Source organism: Triticum urartu, chromosome 1A (genome assembly GCF_056163025.1).
Source record: "Triticum urartu cultivar PI428250 chromosome 1A, HENAU_Tu73, whole genome shotgun sequence".
In the NCBI taxonomy this organism is placed as follows: Eukaryota; Viridiplantae; Streptophyta; class Magnoliopsida; order Poales; family Poaceae; genus Triticum; species Triticum urartu.
The window spans coordinates 392659581-392675406 of record NC_141873.1 but is presented as its reverse complement, the minus strand read 5'-3'; the positions used below and the strand labels follow the sequence as shown (position 1 = coordinate 392675406).

Sequence of the window (15826 nt, the reverse complement as noted above, 5' to 3'; positions counted from 1 at the left end):
AACAACAAGGACACGATCTTTTTTCAAGAAAGAAAAGAAGAGACTAGAGGGTGAACCCTCTGATTTCAACCCCAAGAAAAGCATCATCAGTATCCAGAGGGTTCAGGGGTATGCATGCAGAAACAAACATAACCGCAGCTAGGCTGCATGGTCGATCGGATACTTGTTTCCGAAGATACGAATAAAAAGCCGGGGGCCGGGGAAAAAGAAATATTTTTTGCAAAGAGAAAGGAACAACAAGGACGGGTACTTATGCCGAACACTAAGAACCATGATTATATAAAGAAATGATAATAGCTCGCCTCGATCGACACTCGACAGTGTGTAGTGGAGACGCTATTAACGCAACCAAAGACAAAAGCCGCAAAGGATTCCACACACCAACACCAACACTGCAGCCAACAAGTCTTCTTCTACCTCCCCTCTGAACCCATTCCATTCCCTTCTCTCTCTCTCTAGCTGCCTGGCCAGGTAGCCTCTCTCTCTCTCCTCCACGCTCCTGCCGACAAAAACAAGAAACGACGTAGGAGGGGAGAGAGAGGGAGAGAGACCACTGGTAGCCAAGGGTGGGAGAGAAGCAGGCGCGCCGCTGCCGATCGACCATGGAGCCGGGCCCCGACGACGCGCCTCGCGGCGAGGGAGCGAGCGCGCCGGAGGAGTCTGGACCGTCCTCATCCTCGGTGGCCGTGGAGAAGGCTGAAGAGCCACAGCCACATGCGCAGCCGCCGGAAGGAGGAGGCCAGCAAGTCGCACTGCAGGAGCACCTGCAGCCGCAGCCGCTGTCGCAGCAGCCCCCGGTGCCGGCGGGGCTGAGCCGGTACGAGTCGCAGAAGCGCCGCGACTGGAACACCTTCCTGCAGTACCTGCGCAACCACAAGCCGCCGCTGACGCTGGCGCGGTGCAGCGGCGCGCACGTCATCGAGTTCCTCAAGTACCTGGACCAGTTCGGCAAGACCAAGGTGCACGCCGACGGCTGCGCCTACTTCGGCCAGCCGAACCCGCCGGCCCCGTGCGCGTGCCCGCTCCGACAGGCATGGGGCAGCCTCGACGCGCTCATTGGCCGCCTTCGCGCCGCCTACGAGGAGTCCGGCGGCCGCCCTGAGTCCAACCCCTTCGCCGCGCGCGCCGTGCGCATCTACCTGCGCGAGGTGCGCGAGGCGCAGGCCAAGGCGCGCGGGATCCCTTACGAGAAGAAGAAGCGCAAGCGCGGCAGCACGTCCGCCCCCGCGGCGCCGCCTCCCGTCGTCACCGCCGCGGAGGCGGCAGCGACCTCCGGAGGCGGCGAGGACGACGAGGACGAACCGTCACAGTCCGCTGAGCAACAACGCACAACGCCAGCGTCTCCTCCGACTAGAAGTAGTAGCGCCGGCGCTACTAGTACCACCGCAGCGGCGGCAGCCACGACGACGACGACAACGAGAGGGAAGGAGAAGGAAGCGGCAGAAGGATCAGCGTGATAAGTGTAGACCATCAAATTACCCTTTTGATTATTCCATCACATCCAAATTCTAATCCCTGCACCATGATAATTTTAGTTGTTTGTTATTATAATTACTGTGCTGTTATGATTTGTTGGATATATATATAAGAGAGAGGTCTAAGTAGTTCGCATAGGATCATGATATGACGGGGTACATCATATCATCAAAGAAAATCCGTGCATGAAAACTTGATAAGAAATAATTAATCTTCCAAATAGGTGAAAGAGATAACTTTCTTTGCTTAGTTTGTTCTGCTCAATCACGCTCCACTGTTTGTTGATTTGGGTGCAATAGGGACACATTGATATGAATGCCTAGCCCTATAGGTCCTGCTGATTAGCAACCCAACAAATTTGTCTTAGTGCCTTCCCTAATCGTGGTCATTATTATACTCCATATTTTCTCTCCATTTCTTGGTCCCATTCATCACGCTTTCAGTCTCAACGGACACTCTTCAGAAAGGGACGTACATGTTTCTGAACAGTGGCTGATGAGGCCTCAGTTATATATACAGTTTCGTACAGCATTAGCTGAGATGTCCTTGCACAAGGAAGAAAATTAAGAATTTTTTCTTTGACTTCGGAGACAATGAGCAGTGCTCTTAACAATACTTGTGTGATTTAAAAAAATTCATGTGGTCTGTGAAATGTATGAACAGAGGGAGGTATGCACATACACGAAAAGTAGCACATCACATGTCGGTATCGATACGTATAAATCAGTATAACATAAGCTTTCTCGAATCCATATACTTTCTTCTGTTGTCATCTTACTTCTTTTTCAAGTGCAATGCCGTCCCTCTCGTCTTTTCCTTTCGGTTTCCTTCTGTTTTTGTTTTCTGGTGATCTCATCGCCTTTCTTTTCTCACATGTGGTTGCCGGTACGATACGTTCTTGTTTTCTTCTAATTTATGTGCTTACACCTGGAATATCTATTATACTTACTCACAGAGGGTCCATTGTTCAGTAGTGGTATTATGGAGCTTGCATGCAAGCCTGGAAAATTTGTCCAGTGATAGATGTACACATAGGGATATTTTGTGTAGAGCTTAATTACATAAATGCATACTGAGTTAGGACCAGTTCTACATGACTTTTTCAGATGCATCAAATAAATTGGTGAAATGAAGATTTTTTTTTGTGAGTGTTAATTTATGTAAGATGTGTGTATTACTCGGTTGTCCTCCTTTTCGGGAAAAAATAAGCCTGTCCCTCCAAATATGTAGGCCCTCGTCGATTTTAGGCCTAACTTCTACTCCCTCCGTCTCATAATATAAGACGTGTTTTGACACTGTCATAGTGTCAAAACACGTCTTATATTATGGGACAGAGGGAGTACTATATAAGCTTGACTAACAATGAACTATATGCCATCAAAGCTATACCATTGCAAACTCTCTTCTGAATACAAATCCAACGGTATAAATTTTGTGCCATTAATTCATATTTGATTTTGTTAGTTAGGTTCATGATCAAGGTTAGGCTCGAAATTTGGAGAGGATGGACTTATATATTTGGACAGAGGGAGTATATATGATCCTAATTTTTTTTTCTTGAAAGAAATGTTCTTACGTCTGTTAAAATATATGGGCTTACAAAAATTTCTCAAAAAACATGTACATTTGTTGATTTCCAAAATGCACATATATACTCACAGTTATAGTAGTAATGGAGTACATAATTTCACAAAAGTGATATTGAAATATTGACTTAGCATGCAGTAATATTGCAGTTTTAAACAAGTGTGTGTTCTGATTCCATGGATGACTACTACTGTATATAACCTAGATTTGCCGGCCCTTGCACAATCACACTATTTAACAAATTGCTACGTAAGTATTTTATTGTACTACCAACATGAGTTCTATATATTCTGCAAAGGATTTGTAGGGCACACGCGATCCCCAAGATGTGGTTATATTTGTTTTATGAACGAAGGCTGGAAGGCCACAATAATGCATAATATCAAATGTAGAACCGACATACCAGCTAGCTGTTCCATTTGTTCTTTCTGAATAGATGTAAAGTACTCCCTTCGTTTTTATTTACTCTGCATATTAAAATTGATTGAAGTCAAACTTCGTAAAGTTTGACCAAATTTACAGAAAACAATATAGACATTTATCATAATAAATCTATACGATGTGAAAGTACATTTAATAATAAATCTAATGTTGTTGATTTGTTATTGTATATCTTAATATTTTTGTATATAAACTTGGTCAAAGTTTGTAAAGCTTGACTTTGACCAAAGTTAATATGCGAACTAAATAAAAACGGAGGGAGTATATGATTCTCCTAAATGCGCTGAACAAAACACTCGGTTGCTCGAGGGATACTTTCTTGCAGCTCACATGGATACATATATACTTATACACGTAGGTGTACTCATAGTAGAAGTGTAGAGCTACACCAAACGCAAGCTGGTGAAGCTACAGCATAAACTGTACTTAGTAGGCTAATATACTCAGGATCCAAGTGATCTCAGAGAAAAAAAAAAGAGGATCCGAGGATTATAGCGATCCAAGCTGGTGAATCTGCGTTGGAGATTTTTGGCCGACAGTCGGTCAGAAGGAAATCTAGTACTAGTACCACGCTAGTACAACATGCATGGGACGGTTTGAAAATTGAAAAATTCTCCTTGCTGTACAGCGGCAGATGAACAGTCCCTCGCCGCTCTCAAAAGACGCCGCCACATGCAGGAACACACATGCAATTATTTCTTCGAGGGCGTAGTCCGTACATGATGCGCTGCGCCTAATATTCATTGTGTCTGGGGCGACCCTCCTGTTCAACTCGAGGTGAGGGGGCGAGAGTTCTAGGTTGCAGCTGTGGCTATGTCTCGTTCTTTTCTTTGCTTGTTCGCTCTGCCTTCATTTGTGAACGTCTTCGGTTCTTTGTGAATGCCTTTTTCCCGGCCCCGCGCCACTTTCTTCCCGCTCCGCCTCGCGCCCCGCTGGACCTCACTTTTGAACTGACGTCACGTCGGAGACACGGCGGGCCCACGCAGTCAGCGAGAGTGCAGACGACGATGATAAGCCCTCCCTCTGCTGACCTCTGCATGCTGCCTTGCGTGCTGCGGCAGTCATTCACTCGTGTAGTACGGGGGCCTCTGCCGATGGGCTGCTTGGGCCGGCCTGTCCTCTCCTGGGTTCGAGTTGGGTCAGAGACCCAGCACTGATGTCATACCCAGCCCGGGTCCATGCCTGAATAACAAAGACAAGGGACAATTACATTTCAGCCCCTGATTGTGTCACACTTGTTTATTTTGCCCCCAAACAAGAGCTTTTATGTTTTTTCTCTTCCGTCGTGATGACATTCTGTGAATGCCATGAGAGAAAAATGACAGAATTCCTTATTTGGTCCTTTCTTAAAGTTTGATTCCCTATTTGGCCCAAAATAATCTTTTCTTCCCTATTTGACAGCTAAAGTAATTTTTGTTCCTTATACAATACTTCCGTCCATTTTAAACACTAACGTTATTAAGTGTGAGGTGAAAAGACCATGTTGCCCTTAGTGCATTGTGTGATTATCTTGGATATAATAAAAACGCAAACAGTCCACTCATGTTTTATGTATGTTGAACGGATGTTGCGCATGTATATGTATCGTCCAATATTTTGTTCCTTAGGTATCTGTTATGTGCATGTAAAACTCATACAAAACATCCGTAGAACTTGTACTTATAGCATATCTATGATCAGTACAATACCATATTTTGGTTAGTTCATCACGTTCCAAAGTTACCTATGTACACGCTGATCGTGGTTTCCAGCTCAGACTAATTCCTGCGTTCCCCTCAGCCTTGCTGAGAGGCCAACTTTTGCATCGCCGGGCTAGGCTGAGTAGGCCGCACAGGACACCAAACAACGTGGATTTTGCATGGCGGGTGCTAGCCAAGTGCGACACAGGAAACCAAACACGCTCATGTGGGATCAATTCACCTGGTTGCCTGTCTGCTTGGTGTGCACGTGCACCTCAACTCCGGCGGAATCGGCTAGCTCGTCTCGATGGAACCAAAGTTATGTACCTGCAGATGATGACGCCGACGTTCACTCCATTGCTCCATCCAGGGCCTCGCTCATGAGCTCGGGCATCCCTGTACTATGTCGGACTACAGCAGGCACATCTTTAATCGCGACTGCCGCGAACCGGAGGCAATGTCGGCGCCGTCTGCGACTCATGGCACCACTGTGGTATGGGTAGACGAGCCAGCAGCGCCATGTCCGTGTGAACGCTCAAGGCCGAGCCCGCCTCAGCGCCGTGGGCCATATCCACTCTGCAGCCGCACTTGCACATGATGCTAACCAAAATCTTGGATTTTCTCAAAAAAAATCTTGGAGCATACATATGCATGTGTTGTATTTGTTGAACATCCCTAAAATGAACCGATTGCCTTTTTACTACATCCACGATAGATACACAACACACTAGGGGCAAAACGGTCTTTTCATTTCACACTTAACACCGTTAGTGTCTAAAAATGGACGGAAGTGTTATATAAGAAACAAAAATTACTTTAGATGTCAAATAGAGAAGAAAGTTTATTTTGGACCAAATAGGGAACCAAATTTTAAGAAAGGGCCAAATAAGAAATTCTCTTGAGAAAAATTTGAAGGATGGTCTTGCCCCTTCTTACAAGTAGGCCCGCCGACTAAGATGAGATGCCCTTTCTCTTACATGTGAAGATGCCTACGCGTTCGCATCTGTCCGCAAGAGCAAAATTAAAGCACACACGAAAATTTAAAAGCAGTCGGAATTGGTACATTTCCCGTTGACGCGGTCAGCTTGCATCCCTATGCGGACCCAACCAGGAAAAAGGGGAACACAACATGTCACTTACACGTGGGACCCAACAAAAAAGAAAAAATACTTTAAGAAACGAAAAAGAAAAAAGACTCTCTCTTTCCCGAACGACAATAGCAGTGTGGTAGTAGGCTCGCCAAGTGAGCCACCGTGCGACTTCGTGGCCCTTACTCCCCTCTCATCCTTCTCCTCTTGATCTTCCAGGGCTTTTGTGTGTGGCGAAAACATGTCGATTATGTCAATGCTTTATGCTTTGAGCTCTTTGCATTAACCCCACCTCCAACGAACGGGCAAAAACGTTTCTCACTTTATTAGTAGGTATAAATTGGTTGAAGTATGAATTCTATATGGTATCAAAGCAAAGAGGTTTCAAATTCAAGACTCTGCCAATGCAGTATAAAGAAAGATATTTCCAGCCTACCGCGAACTCACATGTAAGTAATAAGGGCATCTCCAATGCCGACCCTCAAACCTCCCGCGACCATTCGGATCGCGTTGTCCGGACCGCGGAAGTCATCCAACGTCGACATGTATTGGTCTATGGAGTGGGTCTGGACGCGATTTCTCCGCAAACCGGAGACAAACCGCGGGGAGGTTTGCAAGAGTCCGGACCGATACCAAGCCTGCTTTAGACTGCCCTAGCCCACCAACACCCTCCCTCCCGCGCGCGTTCCGCGCCCGGCGCCAGCTGCCCGCATTCATGCCGCTGTAGAGCACGTCGTTCCACATTGAAGGTGGCTCAGGGCGGACGCTTGAAGGAAATATGCCCTAGAGGCAATAATAAAGTTATCATTTATTTTCTTATATCATGATAAATGTTTATCATTCATGCTAGAATTGTATTAACCGGAAACTTAGTACATGTGTGAATACATAGACAAATAGTGTCACTAGCTTGCCTCTACTTAACTAGCTCGTTGAATCAATGATGGTTATATTTCCTAACCATAGACATGAGTTGTCATTTGATTAACGGGATCACATCATTAGAGAATGATGTGATTGACTTGACCCATCCGTTAGTTTAGCACGATGATCGTTTAGTTTATTGTTATTGCTTTCTCCATAACTTATACATGTTCCTATGACTATGAGATCATGCAACTCATGAATACCGGAGGAACACTTCGTGTGCTACCAAACGTCACAACGTAACTGGGTGATTATAAAGGTGCTCTATAAGTGATGAGGACATGGCTACCACAGTTACACCCATATCCCCTGTTATTTTACCTCTTGGAACAGTTGCTAGAGCTCAGATACGCCAATTAAATTATCAAGTACTTTCGTTTCTTGGTAATGTTTCTAGTGTTCATGAGAATATGATGATGCCTAACTTAGATACATTTGTGTTGCTTGCAATTGAAGGGCCTAACACGGACAAGAAGGTTGAACATTGGAGCATGGTCAAGCACGGAGATGAAGGTGCGTGCGCAGAGAACAAGAACGGAGGTTCAAGTGGAGATTTTCGGACTTTGAAGCCACCATGATGACATACAAGAAGATGGAAGAAATATACAAGATGGCCTTTCATAAATTTCGTCCATAGCTTATTATTGGTGTGGCACCACCTTATTTTGGGCCAGGCCCATGTAATCTACTTTTAGAGTCCATATTGTAGGGGAAACGACTTAGGAGGTGTTTTAGTCCCACCTTGCCAAGGGTGGACAAAATCCCCTCTCTTTTCCCTATAAATATAGCCCTTAAGGCATCGTTTAGACTTGGGATTTGTTTAGTTAAAAGTTAGCCATTGCAACTTCGTGTACTTCGTTTGTGTCCAACGACCAGACCAAGACCGCTTTCGGATCCCCACCTTTATTAATACTTCATCTATATTCGCAATATTCAGATTGCATGATCATATTCTTGCTTGTTCTTCGATTGCGTGCAGGAATAGACCTTCGTGGTCAGGCTGATCGTGCTTCCAGCATCGTCAGTAACCTCGGGAGATTGGTTTAGCGATTGCTAAGGCACAACATCATGCACGTTTGTAGTCGGATCGTCAAAGTTGACTCCACCAAATCGATAGTTATCATTGATCTCTTAGCCGTGTGCGGTGCCCCCTTCACCATAATCCACCTCGGTCATATCGTAGCGGTGCTTAGGCGAAGCCCTATTCCGGTAGCATCATCATCACCGTCATCACACCGTCGTGCTGACGAAGCTCTCCCTCGACACTCTACTGGATCGTGAGTTCATGGGACGTCACCGAGCCGAATGTGTGCAGATCGCGGAGGTGTCGTACTTTCGGTACTAGGATCGATCGATCGTGAAGACGTGCGACTACATCAACCGCGTTGTCATAACGCTTCCGCTTACGGTCTAGGAGGGTACGTGGACATCACTCTCCCCTCTCGTTGCTATGCATCACCATGATCTTGCGTGTGCGTAGGAATTTTTTTAAAATTACTGCGTTCCCCAACAGTGGCATCCGAGCCAGGTTTATGCGTAGATGTTATATGCACGAATAGAACACAAAGGAGTTGTGGGCATGGGTATATACATATTGCTTGCCATCACTAGTTGATTCTTGATTCAGTGGCATTGTTGGATGAAGCGGCCCAGACCGACATTACGCGTACGTTTACGCGAGACTGGTTCTACCGACCTGCTTCGCATACGGGTGGCTAGTGGATGTCTGTTTCTCCAGCTTTAGTTGAACCAGATTCAATGAATAGGGTTCTTTATGAAGATCAAAAAGCAATCACTATACCGCGTTGTGGTTTTTGATGCGTATGTAAGAACGGTTCTTGCTCAGCCCATATGTGATAGCCTGGCTTATTAGGGATGGTAGACTACTCATATCAATAAGGAATTCCTTCTTTTCCGGGAGCCCATTCGGACAGAACTCCAAAGTTAAGCGTGCTCAGCTTGGAGTAGTGTCAGGATGGGTGACCGACCGGGAAGTTGCTCCCGGGTGCGCATGAGTGAGGATAAAGTGCGCAGAAAAGACTAGTATTGATCTGTGGGGCTAGTCTAGATCCCGCTAGGAGTAACGACCACCGGCGGGTGTGTCCGGGGCGTTACAATTTGGTATCAGAGCCGACCCTCATGGTTAGACGGATGGTTGCGGACAGGTGTGCGGTCATGTTGTTCATGACATTTGTGACCCGTCGTGGCACCCGACATGGCACATGTACCGGACTGGATGCACAGACGTATGTGCCAAGGGGGAACGTTCCTGTGGCCCGACGAGGACGTCAGTTCCTCTGAGTGGGGGTGTATGTGATAGCCTGGCTTATTAGGGATGGTAGACTACTCATATCAATAAGGAATTCCTTCTTTTCCGGGAGCCCATTCGGACAGAACTCCAAAGTTAAGCGTGCTCAGCTTGGAGTAGTGTCAGGATGGGTGACCGACCGGAAAGTTGCTCCCGGGTGCGCATGAGTGAGGACAAAGTACGCAGAAAAGACTAGTATTGATCTGTGGGGCTAGTCTAGATCCCGCCAGGAGTAACGACCGCCGGCGGGTGTGTCCGGGGCGTTACACCATAGCAGCCACGTAAAACTTCCAACAACAAAGTAAATGACGTCTAACTTGTTTTTGCAAGGCATGTTGTGATGTGATATGGTCAAGACGTGATGAAATATAATTTGTTGTATGAGATGATCATGTTTTATTGAAGTTATCGGCAACTGGCAGGAACCTTATGGTTGTCTATTTTGGATAAGATGCAAGCGCCATATAATTGCTTTACTTTATCGCTATACGATAGCAATAGTTGCAAAAGCAATAGTTGGCGATACGATCATGTGACGACACATTGATAGAGATCAATATGATGGAGATCATGGTGTCATGCCGGTGACGATGGAGATCATGACGATACTTTGAAGATGGAGATCAAAGGCACAAGATGATGATGGCCATATCATGTCACATATTTTGATTGCATGTGATGTTTATCTTTTATGCATCTTATTCTGCTTAGTACGTCAATAGCATTATAAGATGATCCTGTTGGGGAACGTAGCAATAATTCAAAATTTTCTACGTATCACCAAGATCAATCTATGGAGTCATCTAGCAACGAGGGAGGAGTGGATCTACATACCCTTGTAGATCGCGCGCGGAAGCGTTCAAGAGAACGGGGTTGATGGACTCGTACTCGTCGTGATCCAAATCACCGATGATCCTAGCGCCGAACGGACGGCACCTCCGCGTTCAACACATGTACGGAGCAGCAACGTCTCCTCCTTCTTAATCCAGCAAGGGGGGAGGAGAGGTTGATGGAGATCCAGCAGCACGACGGCGTGGTGGTGGAAGTAGCGGGATTCCAACAGGGCTTCGCCAAGCGCTACGGGAGGAGGGAGATGTGTCATGGGAGGGAGAGGGAGGCGCCAGGGCTTAGGTGTTGCTGCCCTCCCTTCCCCCCACTATATATAGGGCCAAGGGAGAGGGGGGGCGCAGCCTTGGCCCTTCCTCCAAGGAAGGGTGCGGCCGGGGAGGAGTCCATCCTCCCCAAGGCACCTAGGAGGTGCCTTCCCCTTTTAGGACTCTTTCTTTCCCTTATCTCTTGGCGCATGGGCCTCTTGGGGCTGGTGCCCTTGGCCCATATAGGCCAAGGCGCACACCCCTACATCCCATGTGCCCCCCCGGGGCAGGTGGACCCCCTTGGTGGACCCCCGGACCCCTTTCGGCACTCCCGGTACAATACCGATAATGCGCGAAACTTTTCCGGCGACCAAAACAAGACTTCCCATATATAAATCTTTACCTCCGGACCATTCCGGAACTCCTCGTGACGTCCGGGATCTCATCCGGGACTCCGAACAACTTTCGGGTTACCGCATACTAATATCTCTATAACCCTAGCGTCACCGAACCTTAAGTGTGTAGACCCTACGGGTTCGGGAACCATGCAGACATGACCGAGACGTTCTCCGGTCAATAACCAACAGCGGGATCTGGATACCCATGTTGGTTCCCACATGTTCCACGATGATCTCATCGGATGAACCACGATGTCGAGGATTCGATCAATCCCATATACAATTCCCTTTGTCTAGCGGTACGATACTTGCCCGAGATTCGATCGTCGGTATCCCGATACCTTGTTCAATCTCGTTACCGGCAAGTCTCTTTACTCATTCCGTAACACATCATCCCGTGATCAACTCCTTGATCACATTGTGCACATTATGATGATGTCCTACCGAGTGGGCCCAGAGATACCTCTCCGTCACACGGAGTGACAAATCCCAGTCTCGATTCGTGCCAACCCAACAGACACTTTCGGAGATACCCGTAGTGCACCTTTATAGCCACCCAGTTACGTTGTGACGTTTGGCACACCCAAAGTATTCCTACGGTATCCGGGAGTTGCACAATTTCATGGTCTAAGGAAATGATACTTGACATTAGAAAAGCTTTAGCATGCGAACTACACGATCTTGTGCTATGCTTAGGATTGGATCTTGTCCATCACATCATTCTCCTAATGATGTGATCCCGTCATCAACGACATCCAATGTCCATGGTTAGGAAACCGTAACCATCTATTGATCAACGAGCTAGTCAACTAGAGGCTTACTAGGGACATGGTGTTGTCTATGTATCCACACATGTATCTAAGTTTCCTATCAATACAATTCTAGCATGGATAATAAACGATTATCATGAACAAGGAAATATAATAATAATCAATTTATTATTGCCTCTAGGGCATATTTCCAATAGTCTCCCACTTGCACTAGAGTCAATAATCCAGTTCACATTGATATGTGATTAACACTCAAGGTCACATCCCCATGTGACTAACACCCAAAGAGTTTACTAGAGTCAATAATCTAGTTCACATTACCATGTGATTAACACTTGATGAGTTCTGGGTTTGATCATGTTATGCTTGTGAGAGATGTTATAGTCAACGGGTCTGAATCTTTCAGATCCGTGTGTGCTTTACAAATCTCTATGTCATCTCCCAGATGCAGCTACCACGTTCTATTTGGAGCTATTCCAAATAACTGTTCTACTATACGAATCCAGTTTACTACTCAGAATAATCTGGATTAGTGTCAAAGTTTGCGTCGGTGTAACCCTTTACGACGAACTCTTTTACCACCTCCATAATCGAGAAAATTCCTTAGTCCACTAGTTACTAAGGATAATTTTGACCGCTGTCCTGTGATCCATTCTTGGATCACTCTTGTACCCCTTGACTGACTCATGGCAAGGCACACTTCAGGTGCGGTACACAGCATAGCATACTGTAGAGCCTACGTCTAAAGCATAGGGGACGACCTTCGTCCTTTCTCTCTATTCTGCCGCGGTCGAGCTTTAAGTCTTAACTTCATACCTTACAACTCAGGCAAGAACTCCTTCTTTGACTAATCCATCTTGAACACCTTCAAGATCATGTCAAGGTATGTGCTCATTTGAAAGTACCATTAAGCGTTTTGATCTTATCCTTATAGATCTTGATGCTCAATGTTCAAGTAGCTTAATCCAGGCTTTCCATTGAAAAACACTTTCCAAATAACCCTATATGCTTTCCAGAAATTCTACGTCATTTCTGATCAACAATATGTCAACAACATATATTCATCAGAAATTCTATAGTGTTCCCACTCACTTCTTTGGAAATACAAGTTTCTCATAAACTTTGTATACACCCAAAATCTTTGATCATCTCATCAAAGCATACATTCCAACTCCGAGATGCTTACTCCAGTCCTTAGAAGGATTGCTGGAGCTTTGCATACTTATTAGCATCTTTCAGGATTGACAAAACCTTCCGGTTGTATCACATACAACCTTTCCTCAAGAAAATCGTCGAGGAAACAATGTTTTGACATCCTATCTACAAGATTTCATAAATAATGCAGTAATCGCTAATATAATTCCAACAGACTCTTAGCATCGCTACGAGTGAGAAAGTCTCATCGTAGTCAACTCCTTGAACTTGTCGGAAAACATCTTAACGACAAGTTGAGCTTTCTTAATGGTGATACTTACCATCATTGTCCGTCTTCCTTTTAAAATCCATATGTACCTAACAGCCTTACGACCATCAAGTAGTTCTTCCAAAGTCTACACTTTGTTTTCATATATGGATCCTCTCTCGGATTATATGGCCTCAAGCCATTTTGGAATCCAGGCCCACCATCGCTTCTCCATAGCTCGTAGGTTCATTGTTGTCTAGCAACATGACTTCCAAGACAGGATTACGTACCACTCTGAAGTAGCACGCATCCTTGTCATCCCACGAGGTTTGGTAGTGACTTGATCTGAAGTTTCATGATCACTATCATAAGCTTCCACTTCAATTGGTGTAGGTGCCACAGGAACAACTCCTGTGCCCTGCCACACACTAGTTGAAGAGACGGTTCAATAACCTCATCAAGTCTCCACCATCCTCCCACTCAATTCTTTCGAGAGAAACTTTTCCTCGAGAAAGGACCCGATTCTAGAAACAATCCCTTATTGCTTTCGGATCTGAGACAGGAGGTATACCCAACTGTTTTGGGTGTCCTATGAAGATGCATTTATCCGCTTTGGGTTCGAGCTTATCAGCCTGAAACTTTTTCACATAAGCGTCGCAGCCCCAAACTTTCAAAAAATGACAGCTTAGGTTTCTCTAAACCATAGTTCATACGGTGTCATCTCATCGGAATTACGTGGTGCCCCTTTTAAAGTGAATGTGGTTGTCTCTAATGCCTAACCCATAAACTATCGTGGTAATTCGATAAGAGACATCATGGTACGCATCATATCCAATAGGGTGCAGTTATGATGTACGGACACACCATCACACCATGGTGTTCTTGGCTGTATTGGTTGTGAAACATTTTTCACAATGTCTTAATTCTGTGCCAAACTCGTAGTTCAGATATTCATCTCTACGATCATATCATAGACATTTTATCCTCTTGTCACGACGATCTTTCAACTTCACCCTGAAATTACTTGAACCTTTCAATAATTCAGACTCGTGATTCATCAAGTAAATGTACTCAATATCTACTCAAATCATCTGTGAAGTAAGAACATAACAATATCCACTACACGCCTCAGCACTCATTGGACTGCACACATCAAAATGTATTACTTCCAACAAGTTGCTTTCTAGTTCCATTTTACTGAAAACGAGGCTTTCAGTCATCTTGCCCATGTGGTATGATTTGCATGTCTCAAGTGATTCAAAATCAAGTGAGTCCAAACGGTCCATTTGCATGGAGTTTCTTCATGCATATACACCAATAGACATGGTTCGCATGTCTCAAACCTTTCAAAACAAGTGAGCCCAAAGATCCATCAACATGGAGCTTCTTCATGCGTTTTATACCGATATGACTTACGTGGCAGTGCCACAAGTAGGTGGTACTATCATTACTATCTTTTGGCATGAACATGTGTATCACTACGATCGAGATTCAATAAACCATTCATTTCAGGTGTAAGACCATTGAAGGTATTATTCAAATAAACAGAGTAACCATTATTCTCTTTAAATGAATAACCGTATTGCGATAGACATAATCCAATCATGTCTATGCTCAACGCAAACACCAATCTTGATGGTAGAGGGAGCGTACGATATTTGATCAACCTTGGAAATACTTCCAACACATATCGTCATCTCACCTTTTAGCTAGTCTCCGTTTATTCCGTAGCTTTTATTTCGAGTTACTAACACTTAGTAACCGAATCGATATCTTATACCCTGGTGCTACTAGGAGTACTAGTAAAGTACACATTAACACAATGTATATCCAATATACTTCTACCGACCTTGCCAGCCTTCTCATCTACCAAGTATCTAGGGTAATTCTGCTCCAGTGGCTGTTCCCCTTATTACAGAAGCACTTAGTCTCAGGTTTGGGTTCAACTTTGGGTTTCTTCACTAGAGCAGCAGCTGATTTGCCGTTTCATGAAGTATCCCTTCTTGCCCTTGCCCTTCTTGAAACTAGTGGTTTCACCAACCATCAACAATTGATGCTCCTTCTTGATTTATACTTTTGTGGTGTCAACCATCGCGAATATCTCAAGGATCATCATATATGTCCCTGATATATTATAGTTCATCACGAAGCTCAAGCAGCTTGGTGGTAATGACTTCGGAGAACCATCACTATTTCATCTGGAAGATCAACTCCCACTCGATTCAAGCGATTGTTGTACTCAGACAATCTGAGCACAAGTTCAACAATTGAGCTTTTCTCCCTTAGTTTGCAGGCTAAGAAAATCGTCGGAGGTCTTATACCTCTTGACGTGGGCACGAGCCTGAAATCCCAATTTCAGCCCTCGAAACATCTCATATGTTTCGCGACGTTTCAAAACGTCTTCGGTGCCTCAACTCTAAGCCGTTTAACTGAACTATCACGTAGTTATCAAAATGTGTATGTCAGATGTTCGCAACATCCACAGACGACGTTCGAGGTTCAGCACACTGAGCGGTGCACTAAGGACATAAGCCTTCTATGAAGCAATGAGGACAATCCTCAGTTTACGGACCTAGTCCGCATAATTGCTACTATCAATTTTCAACTAAATTTTCTCTAGGAACATATCTAAACAGTAGAATTGAAGCGCGAGCTA

General features: G+C 45.1%; 1 protein-coding gene across 1 annotated transcript; it reads left to right on the top strand.

Moving 5' to 3' along the window:
• Positions 1 to 314: 314 nt before the first annotated feature.
• LOC147991382 (protein G1-like8) lies at positions 315 to 1604 on the top strand. Its single transcript, XM_087522459.1, has one exon. It carries the CDS (start codon positions 603 to 605, stop codon positions 1455 to 1457), a length of 855 nt encoding a protein of 284 aa, XP_087378585.1. The 5' UTR covers positions 315 to 602; the 3' UTR covers positions 1458 to 1604.
• The last annotated feature ends 14222 nt before the right edge of the window (positions 1605 to 15826 follow it).

What these genes read in the sequence shown, in the direction of transcription:
- LOC147991382 (XM_087522459.1), top strand. Translation starts at nt 603, where the DNA reads ATGGAGCCGGGCCCCGACGACGCGCCTCGCGGCGAGGGAGCGAGCGCG.